The sequence below is a fragment of the Falco punctatus genome, assembly GCF_963210335.1.
Source record: "Falco punctatus genome assembly, chromosome: 12".
Lineage (NCBI taxonomy): Eukaryota > Metazoa > Chordata > Aves > Falconiformes > Falconidae > Falco > Falco punctatus.
The window spans coordinates 8,417,003-8,432,858 of NC_137592.1; the positions used below are offsets into that span (position 1 = coordinate 8,417,003).

The 15,856-nt window shown below is 38.1% G+C and overlaps 1 protein-coding gene across 5 annotated transcripts in view; it reads right to left on the reverse strand.

Moving 5' to 3' along the window:
• TASP1 (taspase 1) overlaps positions 1–15,856 on the reverse strand; it is a 96,422-nt gene that overhangs the window by 33,637 nt on the left and 46,929 nt on the right. For all 5 annotated transcript variants that reach the window (XM_080408517.1, XM_080408514.1, XM_080408516.1 and 2 more), the window contains 2 exons: positions 13,657–13,776; positions 12,877–12,955 (listed from right to left, as the gene is read on the reverse strand). In XM_080408517.1, coding sequence (XP_080264643.1) covers positions 12,877–12,955; positions 13,657–13,776 — 199 coding nt within the window. The remainder of the gene's footprint in view (positions 1–12,876; positions 12,956–13,656; positions 13,777–15,856) is intronic.

The following is a 15,856-nucleotide window of genomic DNA, read 5'->3' on the forward strand; positions in this document are numbered from 1 at the left end:
TTTGGTGGCCTTTAACAATGCTGGTGGAGGGAGAGGCAACTGGTGTCATCTACCTGAACTTCTGCAAAGCATTTGACACTGTGCCACACAAAGTCCTTGTCTCTAAATTGCAGACATGGATTTGACACATGGATGGACCACTGGGTAGATAAGGAACTGGCTAGGTGGTCGCACTCAAAGAGTTGTGGTCAATGGCTCGATGTCTGAGTGGAGACCAGTGATGGGTGTCATTCCTCAGGGGTCAGTATTGGGACTGGTGCTGTTTCATGTCTTTGTCAGTGACATGGGCAGTGGGATCAAGGGTGCTGATGACACCAAGCCGTGTGGTGCAGTTAACACACTGGAGGGAAGGGATGCCATCCAGAGGGACCTTCACAGCCTTGAGAGGTGGGCCCGTGCAAACCTCGTGAAGTTCAGCAAGGCCAAGTACATATGGCAGAGGTGGGAGGGCAATCACAAGCACAAATACAAGCTGAGCGGAGAATGGATTGTGAGCTTTGGGGGTGCTGGTGGACAACAAGCTCAACATGATGTGGCGATGTGCACCTGCAGCCTGGAAAGCCAACCATATCCTGGGCTGCATCAAAAGAAGCATGACCAACAAGGTTGAGGGAGGTGATTCTGCCCATCTACTCAGCATTTGTGAGTACTGAATTCAGCTCTGGAGCCCCTAACATAAGGACATGGACCTGGAGCCAGTCCAGAGGAAGCCATGAGGATGATCAGCAGGCTGGAGCACCTCTCCTCTGAAGACAGGCTGAGAGAGTTGGGGTGGTTCAGCCTGGAGAAGGCTCCGGGCAGACCCTATAGCAGCTTCCAGTACCTAAAGGGGCCTGCAGGAAAGCTGGAGAGGGACTTTCTACAAGGGCCATGTAGCGATAGGACAAGGGGGAATGGCTTTAAGCTGAAAGAGGGTAGGGTTATATTAGATGTTAGGATGAAATTCTTTACTGTGAGGGTGGCGAGGCACTGGCACAGGCTGCCCGGAGAAGCTGTGGCTGCCCCATCCCTGGCAGCGTTCAAGGCCAGGCTGGATGGGGCTGGGAGCAGCCTGGGCTGGTGGAAGGTGTCCCTGCCCGTGGCAGGGGGGCTGGAACTAGGTGGTCCTTCCAACCCAAACCATTCTATGATTCTAACATGCAAAGACAGATACTTCGATGAAAGTTTCTAGCCTCCTAGGTAAGAGGCAAGAAGTTTTTTAAAAAAACCCAACAGATTGCTAAAGGCTTCAGGGATATCTGGTAGCAACAGGCTTCTATGACAAGAGAAGCAAAGAAGGATAACACTTGACAGTCATAACACATTTATTTTGCTCTCAAAGCAACAAGCTTGGCGAGAACCAGAATCTAAAAAAAACCCAACAACAATCCAACCCCCTCCCCCCCAAACCCCAAAACAACCAAACAAAAACCCCACAACCAAACCTCACAAAAAAAACGTCTTCAACCACAAGCTTCTAACCCTGCTTGAAAACCACTTGGAGATCGTACAGAAAACCCCTGATGATCATACAGAAAGCATCACAACTGATTTTCAGAGACACATATATTCTTGGATCACGCCACAGTACAGCTTCTAACACGGTGTTTCTTTCAAAGTGCAAAGCTGACCAACAGTAAAATATGACTTCCCTCTTTTGTAGGTATTCAAATGTGTAATTTCCAAAAAGAATAGCTCTTTTCCTATTCAGACACTCCTCACTGATTCCTACAAGAACCCCACAAGAACAATCTGGGAATCTACAACCTCTTTTTTTTTTAATAGCCTCTTTTTCTTCTGTTATCCTATTATAATTTAACAGTTATTTATGTATCAGCAGTCCTCTGAAGTTACCATTTCAGCAAAAAATAGCACAGAAAAGTACAAAGCCCTCTCCAGGCATTTTTTTGAGCTTGGAGCACAGCAAGATGGTTGTTCCTGCACTCCACATACCAGATATTGATTAGTGAATCAGATCAGGCAAACCAAAAGTACCTGTTAACATTGCACAGTGCTGTACAACAAGTGAGATACATGCTTTTTGCAGAGGAATGAGAGACAGGAACCGATCATGGAATCCTGTTACTATGCTGACAAAAGATATTAATTTTTGCACTGTCATTCATAATGCCGTTAGTGGACAGAAACTCTAGAAAGCAACTCCGTGGCACCTGAATGTCAATATATGCACACGAGAAGAAATGTATCACAGTTGCATACCTTAACAGGTATAAATGTGAACTGTAGATCTTACTGACCTATTTAAAGAGTTAAGAATTTTTCATTATAGTCCATACAGTTACACAGAAGTACATACACCAATTCATCCTTTTAGTGCTTTCTGCATACACCTATCACATCAGTAATGAACAAAGCTTAGCCAAGGCAAGCTTTATGAGCATATGAAGCACCAGCCATTATGCTGTAGAACTAGGCCCAATCTCTGCATTTCAAGCAGTTCATCTGTATGCATACAATGATTTTTAAGCTCTAAGTCTTTTTGAACATTTTGTTCTGTTTAGTTTGTCAGTAAATGAAACCAATGTAATTCAATAGCATACCACCAGCCAGGTACATACTGCAGCATGGTAGCTACAGAGACAATCCAGATGCTGTTTGTGAAAGTGTCAGTTGCTGAACTGAGAAAACAAACAAGCCAGTAACGTTTAAGCTAGAGCAATTTTGTATTTTTCCTTCCTAAGTGATCTTTAATAGTTAAAAGCTCTATTCTGTAGTAATTTGCTGGTTAGCTTATGCACAGCTTCCACTACAAACAAGTTACAAGGGGTTTTTTTGTGGGCTTGGGTTTTATTTTCTTTTTAAAAGATCGTTAACATCTTTAATTTTATATTGGATATTGTTTTACACTGCATACTATTTGAAGAAAAGTTAAGAAATCTGAGCTATAATATTTAAATTTTAATCTAACCTTCTGTACCAAACAGTAACTAATACTCTACCTTAATTCACAGGTTATACAAACCTTAAGTTGCTATTGACTTGGGATCTTAATTTGAGCTTCATGCAAGAAACTAAGGATTAATTTACTAGGTTTTCTTCAGCATAGTGATTTCTCAAGTAGATTTCCAATGCTCTAAATAACCACAAGAAGAGGGGAAAGAACCCAGCACAATATAAGCTGAACATCCCATACAATGCGTGCTCTGCATCTTATAATGTTCTACCAATGGAACCAAGATGGCAAACGAAAGGAAGGCCTTCTGCAAAGCAAGGGCCTCCAAGCAGCGTGTCAGAAAGAAATTGTTTTTCTGCTTCTTTTGATGGGAGATGCTTTCAAGTCAGGAAATTAGAAACAGGTGTGCCAGAGGGCACACACACATCCATGCACCACACTGAAAAACACGCGTTTTCAATTTTCAGACATGAAAGAGACTCCTGTTGAATGGAAGGAGAAATGAAAATCTAGCTTGCTTTCTGCAAGCCATAAGCAGAGAGCTTATGGAGCTTTGACAAGCTGCCGGAGCCTGTCTAGCTATTCAGTACCTCAACAAAAAGTGTTGGAACTTGTTTTAAAGGAGTACAAAATGGAAACTTGCATTACTCACATTCATTCAAGGATGGAAAAATTAATCTAGTTACTCCACTGCCAAAGTATGACTCTTCTCTTTTCAGAAGCTAAAGACAGAAGTTACAGGTTATCTGTATTTTATTATCTATTCCATACAGCAGAGTCTGAACCTAGTTCTATTAAGTTGTTTTAGCTTTGATGTTATTTTCAGTTACATAGTAGTGCCTAGAAGTCTCAGTTAACAAGTTAAAAAACTACTACTTCTACTTTATTTCCTGAGTAACTTCTAGTTAAGCCTAATGGGAACACAGTGAAACCTGTATTTTAGTCAGCTCTGGTTGTCATTACCAGCATCTCTAGAAAGAGCTGACTGAAAACTTGCAAGCCCATGATTTTAAAAAATAAAATACAGTACAATAAAAATATTTGTCTGGTAGGATACTGATACGGTTAGTTACATAATAAAATGAAAATTTAATCTCTAATGCTGAAAAGACTTAAACTGTTACAGTCTCACATAATGCACTACAGTACTAATTCAAAGTTGCGCAACTTTTAGCTTTTTGTACTTCTATCAGCTGCTGCATCTTGCCTTCACACTAGCAGGGGAAATTTTTAACTTACTGACTTGCTGCCAGGAAGGACACCTGCAAACAAAGTCCTGTCCAATTCCTAAAGCATTGATCCTAGAGGGATCAATGGAGCACATTCTTGTTGCAGACAGATAAGTCTTAGATGGTTTAACTTCCAAACTACCAGACACCTACTAAGAATATGCAAATGGAAATTCTTCAAAAGGTTGTAACATCAATAAATTTGGGTAGGTTTCAAAGATAACCAAAGACAAATTCTACATCCAGACAAACTGTGTCTAAAGTATCTTCTCTAAGGAAAGGTGGGAAAACACTTTCAATACAATTAAATTCTTAATATGGGCAAAATAAAGTAAAATCACTCTGAAGAACAATGCAGCCAGGTTTTCTATGATTTTATAGATAAAGAATAAAAAAGGATAAAAAGTTAAAACATGCCAAATGCATGAATCATTCATGTCTAAACAGTGGGAAATGCCAGGTAACTTTAACTATTAAAAAACCCTATTTGTTTCAATTACCATGAACAAGAAGAATTTCAGATATATGTCCAAGAGCAGTTAGAATGAAGAAAAAGTGTAGTTCCATTAAAGGGGGGGGTGGGGGGGGGGATGGGGTGTTTCACATTTGTCTTTAGATTTAATATATTTTGAAAGATTAATCTCAGTTTAACTGAAAAGGAAAAAGCAAGCTCTTTTTTGCCTAGGTCTCCATCAGAAGCTTTGCTGCTATTGATGTCTTTGTAAAAATATTACACCTTTCCAAACTACATCACTTGTGTCATATAAAACTTACAGCAAAGGAAATAAGATAGTAGCTTATGTGTTAGCTAACTGAACGTATACAACCATTTTCTCCCAATCACAGAAAATTGTTTAAGACATAAAAAGAGAGTTCACTTTGCTGCTGTCTCCATTTCGTTTCATATCTTTGCACTTATTTCAAGCCATTTGGGAAAGGCATGGAAAATAGAAACAGGACTAACTGTTCAGAGCAGGAGACGGTGCTGCACAGCTGGCTGCTGCCCCAGGTTATGAATGCGCTGCTCTGAGTAGTGGGCTTTCTACAGGAGACTACCACTCTGAAAAAACCTGTGCAACTAAATGCAGTAATATACCGCAAGCATGAAGCCCAATTACAATTCCAAGAGGCAATAAGCACTCTTTGATTGTTGCATCCATCCAGTCCTACTTCAAAACAACCCTTCCAAAGGCAATTCAAACCACCATTCTGATTATTTTGTGGACAAAACCCTCGCTTTGAACACTGTGGCACTGTGTTTAATTGACTGCTTCTCAACGCTACCATTCCCACAAATCATCTCTGCCTGTTGCTTCCTCTCTCTTCACACAGCCTTGTGGTGGTACCGAGTTAGTTCAGACACCACATGCTACAGCACTGAAGCCTCCAACCAGCATCTGGACGCAAAGGCTGAACTCTTGACAGAAGCATTCACTTCAGAGGTAAATACTGATCTGTCTGGAGATAGACCTCTTTCTTCCTCTACCCTCTGGTTCACTATAACAATGACATAACTCTCCTCCATATGCAGCTGCTTCATCTGTGATGCATTAAATTACCTATTATTCCCCAAATCTTACAGGACCAGACTGATTTTGAGAGATAATACATATTTCTACAAAGCGATTAACTGCATCATAAGATCTATCTCACAAAGCGTAGCTCAAACCATCTATACAGCATACAAGATTTGCATGTGAAATTCCGCTGGGCATTTGTAGCACAGACTCAGAGGGACACAGGCCAGACAGATAAACGGCACCTGCCCAGGTATCGGCAGTAACTGGATCCCAGCACAGCCCCTACTGCCCTCAATACATGCGGACCACAAAGCCAACGTCCTACCTCACAAGTCAATCTCTTGGCATTAAAACTTCCTTGAAAAAGATTTACTCCACAGATTTGCACACCACTTTCATTCCTGTTGAAAATGAATTTTCAAGTAAGATTCTACAGTTCAGCGGCTTCCATAATGAGAGACCAAAGTGCTGGCTGAGTGCATATAGCTCAACAGCCAAGTTAGCAAGCACAAGCCATCTCTCCATAGATGTAATTTCCTATTCTACCCTACCTGTTCCATCTTGCCAGCAAAGGCATCCATGTGGCACACAATGGACTGGAAAGAATAGATATGAACAAAAAAGTAAAAGTCTGAGCAGGAAAAAGCAGGGGGAAGAAGAGTGAATACGCTTACTTATTGATAAGGATTTCAAAGACAAGAGAACTCTCCTGGAGCAAGGGGCTGGACTAGATCATCTCCAGAGGTTCCTTCCAAGCTCAACAATTCTGTGATTCTTCACAATACAAAATGTGCAATTTTTCACTTCCTGGAATGATGCATCATATATATATGTATATCCGACACAGTTTTTAAAGTACTTTGATGCAACCCCTAAAACGCCTTTATGAGAACAGAGGCCCGTGATTTTGCCCAGAGCGCTGAAGAGCCAGTCCCTATTATGATCTTGGCGAATTCACCAACACATGAAACTGTTAAGGGAGTCACGCACATTCTGCTTATTTACATACAGTCTGTGCACTTACTCCTAAAACACTGCTGTTATCTGTATCTGATTTTCTTTCAGTCAGGAACAGACTGGGCAGGGGAGAAGAGCAAGACATCATGAAAAGACTCTTCCCAGACTGAATCCTCAACCATACCTCAGTTTGGGTCCCTAAGTCTAGTATCCCTGTTCCTTTCTCAACAAAACACAACTTTGGGCTCAGTCCTGAATCCCAATTACATTTTTTAACATGCTTTATTTTTCTAAAAGAGCTCAATATATTTAAAGAGTCGACTCATTTTTCTTCAGGATTATAAACCATAATTAGGTCCCATTTAAATTCTCGCTCAGACATCACATCACTGTACTGGTCTTGTATCAAATATTCTCCTCAAAAGGATTCTAGTAAAAGCTGCAGACTTTGCAGCTTTGTGTTACAGAATTTCTGCATTTGGTAAATAATGCAAGACCTTCTGTCTATCTTCCAAAATGCAATATTAAAAGGTTTTCTGGCTTCAGTGGCTGATAGACGTACACGAAGCACAGCATGCAGGCAGAATGGGTAAGAATACTTTCCACTACCTACTCTTTGTGAAGATATAAAAAGGAATGCAATACACTACTCTCAGTCTACATTTCCACTAAAAATTTCCACTTACAGATGCATTTCCAAAACCTCCTGCGTTAGCTGTCACTGTACATTTTATTTACATTTACATACATTTACCTTTATATTTTATATTTAAGGTTCTGCATATCCAAAGCCTATTACTATTTTTCAACTTATTTCCTAGGAAAAACACAGCCTGCTTCTTACCCCAGTAGTATTACTTTTGGCACAGTTAATTCACAATCATCACGGATATTCCAGCTGGGAAGGAGATTCAATGTCACACTTGATATTATTTTGAATGAGAAGAATATACACAGTCTTTGATTCATAATAAGTTCAGGAAAAAATAGGAAATGTTTTCTTAAAGTACAGCCAAAAAATGGACTATTGTTTCTCCTGCGGTTGGGCTTTGTTCACAAATGTTTTCCCTCCAAATAATACCCATCTTCCTGTGTTTACATTCATATACCAAAAAACCCCATATATAAAGAGTTCCAAGTGGCCTTACAAGCGTGTTTTTGGACTCTTTTTTTCAGGAGGTGGTGGGGGTGTTTAAAGGGGAGGCTGTTTTGTTTGTGTTTGTATGTGTGCACAAAGGTGTGTATACATGCACGCATGAGCTTTTAAATACCAAAGATCTGGCTGCTACTATGTTGATGCAAAAACCAGTTTAGCTGTTACTGGTAATGCTCATCTCATTTAACAGTCTTTACCACCATTCCTGCATGGAATAGCACTTGCATTATCTTGTTAGATGTCACAGTTAAGGTTGCCCAGGTATCCTAGCTATGCCTGCAACTGAAACGTTCTTTGAGTTTCTTGAATTTTAATATTGGTTTTGAGATATTTACAGAATTCCTCTAATGTTTATCCTTCAGTTGCCAATAAAGTCCCACAACTGTACTTAAAAATGAAACAAAAGTCTAATATAATTCAGAGTTTATACACTGAAATGCCACCAAAAACCGATACATACAACAAAAATATCAGAAACATTTTACTTCTTTACACAGAAACTGAATTTTATACTGATAGCTACAGAATAAACCTTGAATTTAAGGGCCTTTATATTCAGTCATTCCTAAGTTGCACCGTCTCCTCTATCCTGTCTTTAGAAAGCCTTCATCAGTTTATTTCAGTCCTCCCACCCCCTGTTAAACTATAGCCATAAAATTGGAGTTTTACAATATCTTGTATTTTATAAACCATGAAGTAACTTCTCAAAAAGCCAAAAAAAATAAAACCAAAGACAGTGTGGCTAAACAACAAGGCCAAGAGACTGTTAGAGGTAAGAAAATACCATTCAAAAAATTGAAGTCATGCCCACACAAGTTCAGAAACACCACCTTTGGCACGTTCAATATAAAATCACGATAAAAATGGCCAAAAATATTTGAGAAACAACTTGCTAAAGGCATAAGAACTAATACCAAATCCTCCCTGAACACGCAAAAGCAGGAAGCCTGCCAGCATCCACAGGGCTAACAGACGATCAAGATGTAAAAGCATGCCTTCAAATAATACGTGACCATTGAAATAAAGCCACATGAATTTGGAAGCACTTTCAATGAAGTACTTTTATGGCAATGCCTTCCCCAGACACCTTGGTGAGTTTTTTTAACGAGGAAGGTATTGAAAGATATGTCTCAAACTGAAGCTTCAATAGAAGGATTTTAGAACAAAATCAATGAAAATTCAAGAATAATGCCTACTGTGTTACTAACTGTGGCATTAAAACTAACACTTCTCTTTGTCCAAGAAAGCTTCTACAAAGGTCAAACCATCACAGAATAAGAAAAACATTAGCAGAAAATATTAAACAACTGGTTTTCCAAGTACATAAAGAAATGGGAAATCTTGAGAAAGTCATCCTGATCTATTAAAAACAAAGATATCTCCAGCTTATAAAGTCCCAATATCACAAATGGCTAGAAGCTTGGATAACACAGCGGAGATGTTTTTCTCAGTCCTGTCCCTTCCTTTGAGACCTGCAAACAACCCTCTGCCTGAAACAGGACACCGATCTGGAGCTCTAGTTCAATCCAACGTGTCCATTCTTACGTTCCTACCAATTTCATATGGATTTCAATATGCAAGAATTTGTATTCTGGATACTTTCAATTACTATTCTAAACTCTCCTTTCCCCACACTGTCCAATCTCTTGCCTCCAAAAGCTAAAGACATCAGCAATTTCGTAAGAATGGAATCAAAATAAATCACAAAACCTGGCCTTAAAGACTGCTTGTGGAAACTAATGGCAAAGAAGATCCTTTTTCAAGACTAAGTATAAGGGCCTGATGTAGCAAACTCTCAAGGCTTGAATTTCTATCCCCAGCTATCACTAAAAGAAGTTGAAAAGTCTAAACCAGCACAAAGGTGAAATTGTTTATCCCCCAAAGAATCCTTAAAGTTAAAATTTCATTTAACACCTATTATAATAATTTTGAGCATACTTTCGATAAAGCTTTACGGGAACCAGAGTCAAACATTTCTCATCATTCGCAACTTTTTTTTTTTTAAATTCCAAATGCGATTTGATGAATCAGCTATTCCGTGAAGTCATTTAAGAATAAACTTAGAAGTCTACACATAGAATACTCAACACACACAGCAACCAAAGCCTAATTTTCTCCTTAGAAAAAACAAAAATTCTCTGCAGAAAATGTTAGGATTAATTTAAGCCAAATCTACCACTTAAAAACAAATTAAAATGAAGATACGTGAAATTAAAACAATAAAACATTATATTGTGAAAACCACAGAAATCTAAACTGATTGTAAATTTATTTTATGGACATATTTCAAGTGCTTTTACATACAAGCATGTATGCCTGTACCTAAAATGAAACATGAAATGAATGTGCATGCACACAGTTTTTATTTATACATAACATACAAGTTTCAATTGTTGCTGGTTTTCTAAATGTATGTCCACACAAAACCAATTTACAAACCTACAAGAGGCGGGTATAATCACTATTGCAAATACAGTGTAATCTGATTTTAAGTACATCAAGTGACAACACTTACCTTCTCTTAGGAAGCACTGTCAATCTTAAAGCTCTCCAAATCAAGGCATCTTCTAGAATTTAGGCAGTACCTTTATTTTCTAAAACTTTCATCCAACAATGATATATTTTAACATATTATTTTCTTGCTTAAGCCTTGCCAGTTTCACCTTTTGAATATTTGCAGATGTTTATGCTCCCATTCCCATCTCCTGTTGTGATCCAGCCAAGTTGTAAGTTTCATTCTTTCAGCCTTTCCTATAATTTAATTTTTCCATCCTTCTACCACTTAATTAACTTCATGGTTCACATTGTTGTATGCTCACATTTTAAACAAAAGTCAGGCATCAATGTATTTTAAAACTGCACTAAACATAAATTGCATTATAAAATAAAACATTATGAGCTTCTGAAAATGGAAAGAATGGTATTGATTACAGAAGAGTTCTCACTTCCTGCAAACACTTATATCTCCCTCCCTCCCTCTCTTTCTCTCTCTCACACACACACACTTTAAAGGAAAACCAGAAACAAGAGTTTAATTAAACACCACTAGTCTGAATTTAAAATCACTGAATAAACAGATGGCCATGCTTCATAGACTTCCAGCAGTTTATTTCAATTAACTGGGATTGGTATTAATGTAATATCATGGAAGTTATAAGATTTGGACCAAATAAACATATGCATATACGTGTGTGTGTGTGATAGTTATAAATAGAATAACATTAAAATATTTACCACTATATAAAATTGGTACCAGCAAAAAGAAAGGAGGCTTCTATTTAAGGCCATCATTAAACCCAGACATCTCCTTTAAGTGTATCAGGATGCTTGCCCACACTTGCATAGACTTCAAACCCAGCTGAGTTTGTACAGAACAGTTTAAAAAAAAATTAAATAAAGGCATCCTTCTCAGCTTTTCCACAAACAATCTCTAATACTAGACTTACACTCAACTCACAAATTATTATGGTCTCCAATACTGCAAAATTTAAATATATTTGCTTACATAGGTAAGCATTTATTAAACTGAAATCAATACTCAATGTTCCTTGAGTAGAGGGATCTTCTGACACTTCTGCATTCAGCAGAACTTTCCTTTGCATAAGTACTAAAAAGGATACTTGCTATTACTAACTTTGAATTTAAGGGTGAACATCCACACAAATTTTCTACAGTGCAAGGCAGACTTAAATACAGAGGAAATTCAAAAGGTATATGACTTCAAAAAGAACAAAGGATACTTCTGATGCTCTTCAGTCTCTGTCAAATTGTAGTTCTACACCCTATTACCTTGCTCCCCCAACTTTCTGTAATAGGACTCCAACCGTGCAGTACTCTTGGCATATAGTTTACATTACCTAAATCTGAACTCCGCAGATTTTTTTTTCTTCTCTCCCTATGCTGAATGCTGACAACACTATTAAGCAGCGGTTGGTCCAAACCATAAATTTTGCATCCTGGTATAAGCATATATGAAAAAGTATTACAAGTTGTTTTTCTGTTTGGGACTGTTCATATAACTTGGAAAAAAAACCCAGAGATATGAAATGCAGTCCTTTCAACTGCTTTTATGTGGAAGTTGCAAAGTAAAAGCAACTCCTGCATAATGTCACCTTAAGGCTTCTGTTTTCTATAATATTCCCCCAGTATTGTGTAACAATACAGTTATCTTTTTAATGTCTGTTCTGGACAAGTTAAAAACATCCTGGCTTACATTCTCCAATCTTACATTGCAGTGTGAGCTACCTTCCTAGTTATCTTTTAGTTGGTTTTGTGGATTTTTTTTTCTTTCTTGTTTTTGCTCTTTCTTCAGTCCTGTTACATTTAGTAAATCTGTTAACAAACTTGTTAACAAACTGTTATCGCCAGTGCTCAGCATGCCAACTGATTGAACAGCTCTGTGTGATAGCTGGCTGATAGGCACCAAACAAACAAAATACTTTTGCACATGCAGGATCCCAAACCTTCCAAAGAACAGAAGCTACCCTAACACATTACTTTCACAATATTTGAATAAATGTTTTCCAAGACATTTATTCTAGTAATTTGGTTTCGCCTTTTCCCCTTCCTTTTGAGAAAGAAAGAGATGAAGAAAAAATTCACTTAAACTTTCACTTGAAACAGTAATTAAGTATTTCGGAGGGAAAAATGCTGTTTGTAGCATTCTTGTATCCAAGGGACCCTTTTATAATAAAGGACTCTCAGTTATCTTAGTCCTTTACAGAAGGCTTCCAGTCACAGAGGCATTCTGTGTTTAACACAGTATTAGGGTTAAACAGTACTTCTTTACAGAAGGACAGGTCACTTAATATGTAACAAATACAGTACATCCTTTCAGTGCAACACCAAATCTTTTAAACAGTATTAAAAAACATCACATGGTTGTTAATTAAGCAAAAAGACAAATATAAGCAACCAACAGAGATTACTTCATGGATTTAAAGACAGTACTGACATATATATATTTATATTTATATGTAAAGAAATGATACAAAGTAGAATGTAGTCTGGAAATAATGTTAATATTTTAATTCACCATTCATAGAAAAAATCATTTGGAATTTCTAAACTAATTAGAGAAAGACAGCAACTTTTTGAAATATTTATAAAAGTAGTAAATACCTGAAGTACTCACAGCAGTGGAGTAAGGGGTATGAGCTCCTGTATTTTCAGCCCAGCAGCCACAACCATAAAGAGCTGCCTAAGGAAAGAAGTGCATCTCTCATAAATTTAGAGTATACAAGGTTTTTAGTTTGTTCCCTTCCCTTAAAAAAAACAATCAAACACACACCACCACCCCAATCAAGCAGACAAACAAGAAAAGTCCAAGTATTAATATAAAAGATAAATAAGAAAATCGTTAACAGTCAAGATTGCAATTCCAATCCATGTTAAATACATTTCCTAAGAGAACTGCTTTTAGGACAGTGGCAAAAGTCAACCAAAAATACAACTGTGCAGCAATGGACACTCCTGATGCACCTCAAATTCCCTCACCTAGTAACAACAAAGAATGTGTTCTTTTAATACCTTTGTCACTTCTACCAATTCACAAGACCATTTAAAAATTAATCAAGACAGCTTCCCTTTCATATTCATGAAAATCTTATTTAAAAACTCTAAGCATTTAAGAGACTATTTGTGGTATTAAGGAGGTATTTAAGCCCAAGAAAATAACTTATTAATACCTCTGGCAAAAGGTAACTAATTACAGAACAAATTCTTACCTATCAATGTTTTATAACACTGATGGAGGACACTAAAAACAAAACTTGCTTTCCAATTCTTTCGAAGTTTAACGGGAAGGAAGGGAGAAGATCAGTTTGCTATCACAGCTCTTGCTTACTATCACATTTGCTCATGACACTGAATGGTCATTCCTGACTGAAAACGTATAATCACCTGACCAACTCTTCCAGGATGCTTTAGTGCTAAACCTCCACTGGAGACAGCAGCAGCGACATTTCCTTCTTGGTCAACAACAACTGCACCAACTGTATCCAATGTTCCTGAGTCATTCTCCTGCGGGACACACAAACAGAAACAACTAGTAAAAATAGTATATTAAAGTCAGATTATACTTCTTAGGAATGTGCAAACTAACGTGCACAAAATGAAGTGACAGGCCTATCAACAAAACTGATTTGTTATCATGCATATTGTACCAATTATGCTGCCATAATCTTCCCAAAATTCCCTCTTGCCTCAGACAGGACCTGAAGAAAACGCCTCTGGAAACAAGAAGGTAATAAACGTCTGAGAACTCATCCAATGCTCAGATTACCTGCCTTCACTCACAAAAGTGCCAAAAATGCTGTTTTCTTAGTCGTGAACACTAGTCCACTAAGAAATGATTCAGCAACTTATTCCAAAGATGCCGTATCAAAAAGCCTTTCCCAAAAGCTTTGAGATGGCATCTTCAGAGACTGACTTTTAAAGCTAAGTATGATTTTTAAAAAAACAAACAAAACAACAAAACAAACAAACAAAAAGTCCAAAAGAAGCAGCCTACCATGTAAAGAGAACATTCTGATATTCTGAGCGAGACAGTAGATAGAGGCCTTGAGAAGAAATCTTCCCAGGACAGATTCTTTCTCCCAGACTTGTTCTCAATTCAGCAGTCTTTAGTGGCTACCTAGTTGAAACAAATTACCCTTTGCTCCCTCTGGCTCACTAGAAAAGCGTCCTTACTTCCATCACTTCTGAGGCAGATTTGCTCCCCTAAGAGCAGGGGTCTTTCAGCATTCCCTCCTGATGCGACCTCTCTGCCTGCTGTCTCACAAACACTTCAGCTGTCTCACCTTGGACCTTTCCATACTCCCCCCTCCCCTTCCTTAATACACCATGTTCAGGCACTCTAAGAGAAAGAGCAGTTTTCCCCTCTCTGCCTAGGTTTGCCGTAGATTCCCTTCTCTGCAGAATGCAGGGCAAGGCATTCTGAATTCATGCCCAATCACACACTTTTGATGGGACAGAGCATGCAGTGTAGATAAAATAAAATAAGCAAAACCGATACATCATCCATCACATACTCCAGAGATGAAAGCTGCTGTTGCACAAGCCCTCAAGCCTTTAGCTGATCAATCTTTCCTGTATAAAAACTTACCTGTATTAAAAGAATCTTACATGTTAAACTTACCCAAGCAAATAATGCCGAAGGATATTAAGTTATTCATATAAATGCATATTTTCTGGACTAGGATCCAGAGGGAGGAAGAAAAAAAAATACACCCAACTATTCAGCTTCAAATTATCAAGTTCCCATCATTAATCAAAATTTCCTTGGGCATACAACAGCACTTATCAAGTAGACCATGCTGATGATACTCTGGCCACACTTAATTTTAACAGAGTTAACACTTGAGTTAATACTGTACCAGTCTTGAAAATAAAAATACGCAATGCAGAACTACAGTGGTTTATAGTTTTTTTCAAGCAACTCGAACTCTGATGCAGGATTATCATCTTGGCTTTTACCCAGAGTAACAGTAAATTTCTGCTCTTCACCTATACCTAGGTCTTTCTGAACAAGTTCTATACTCAGAAGCTGGCACTAACCACATACAATATTAAGACAACATCCTAACACTAAAGCAGAAAAACGGCTAAAAGAAAGGCAGAGGTGAAAAGTTACAGAACTGGGGGTCTCAGCTGGCACTGGGAAGAACAGTTAAGTTAAAAAGCAGAGGAAGGTAAAAACCAGGATCAGGGAAGGTAGGAAAATGAAAGGTAAAAGGAAATTTGAGGAGTGGAGCAAAGGGGATAAGAAAAGAGCGAGTTCCCTTCCAAATTGCAAAGATAAAAGAAAATTAAGGAACTCTTCCTTAACTTCTCACAGGCAATTGTATTTCACATCTGCCAGGACTGCCAGCCACAACCTAATTCAGGTATTATTAAGCCAGTTAGAACAATACTATTCAGTGGATTAAAGAGATCTTAAGCAGAAGAGCAGGCTGCTGACTGATCCTCGGAGGTTTTCAAGATCAGACTGGATAAAGCTCTTCCCAACAGGAATTTTCCTATGATCTTATGATTTCTGTGTAGAAAAGAACTACTAATATGATGCAGGTTTTGTTGTTCATCCCCTGCCCCCTTTTATCAA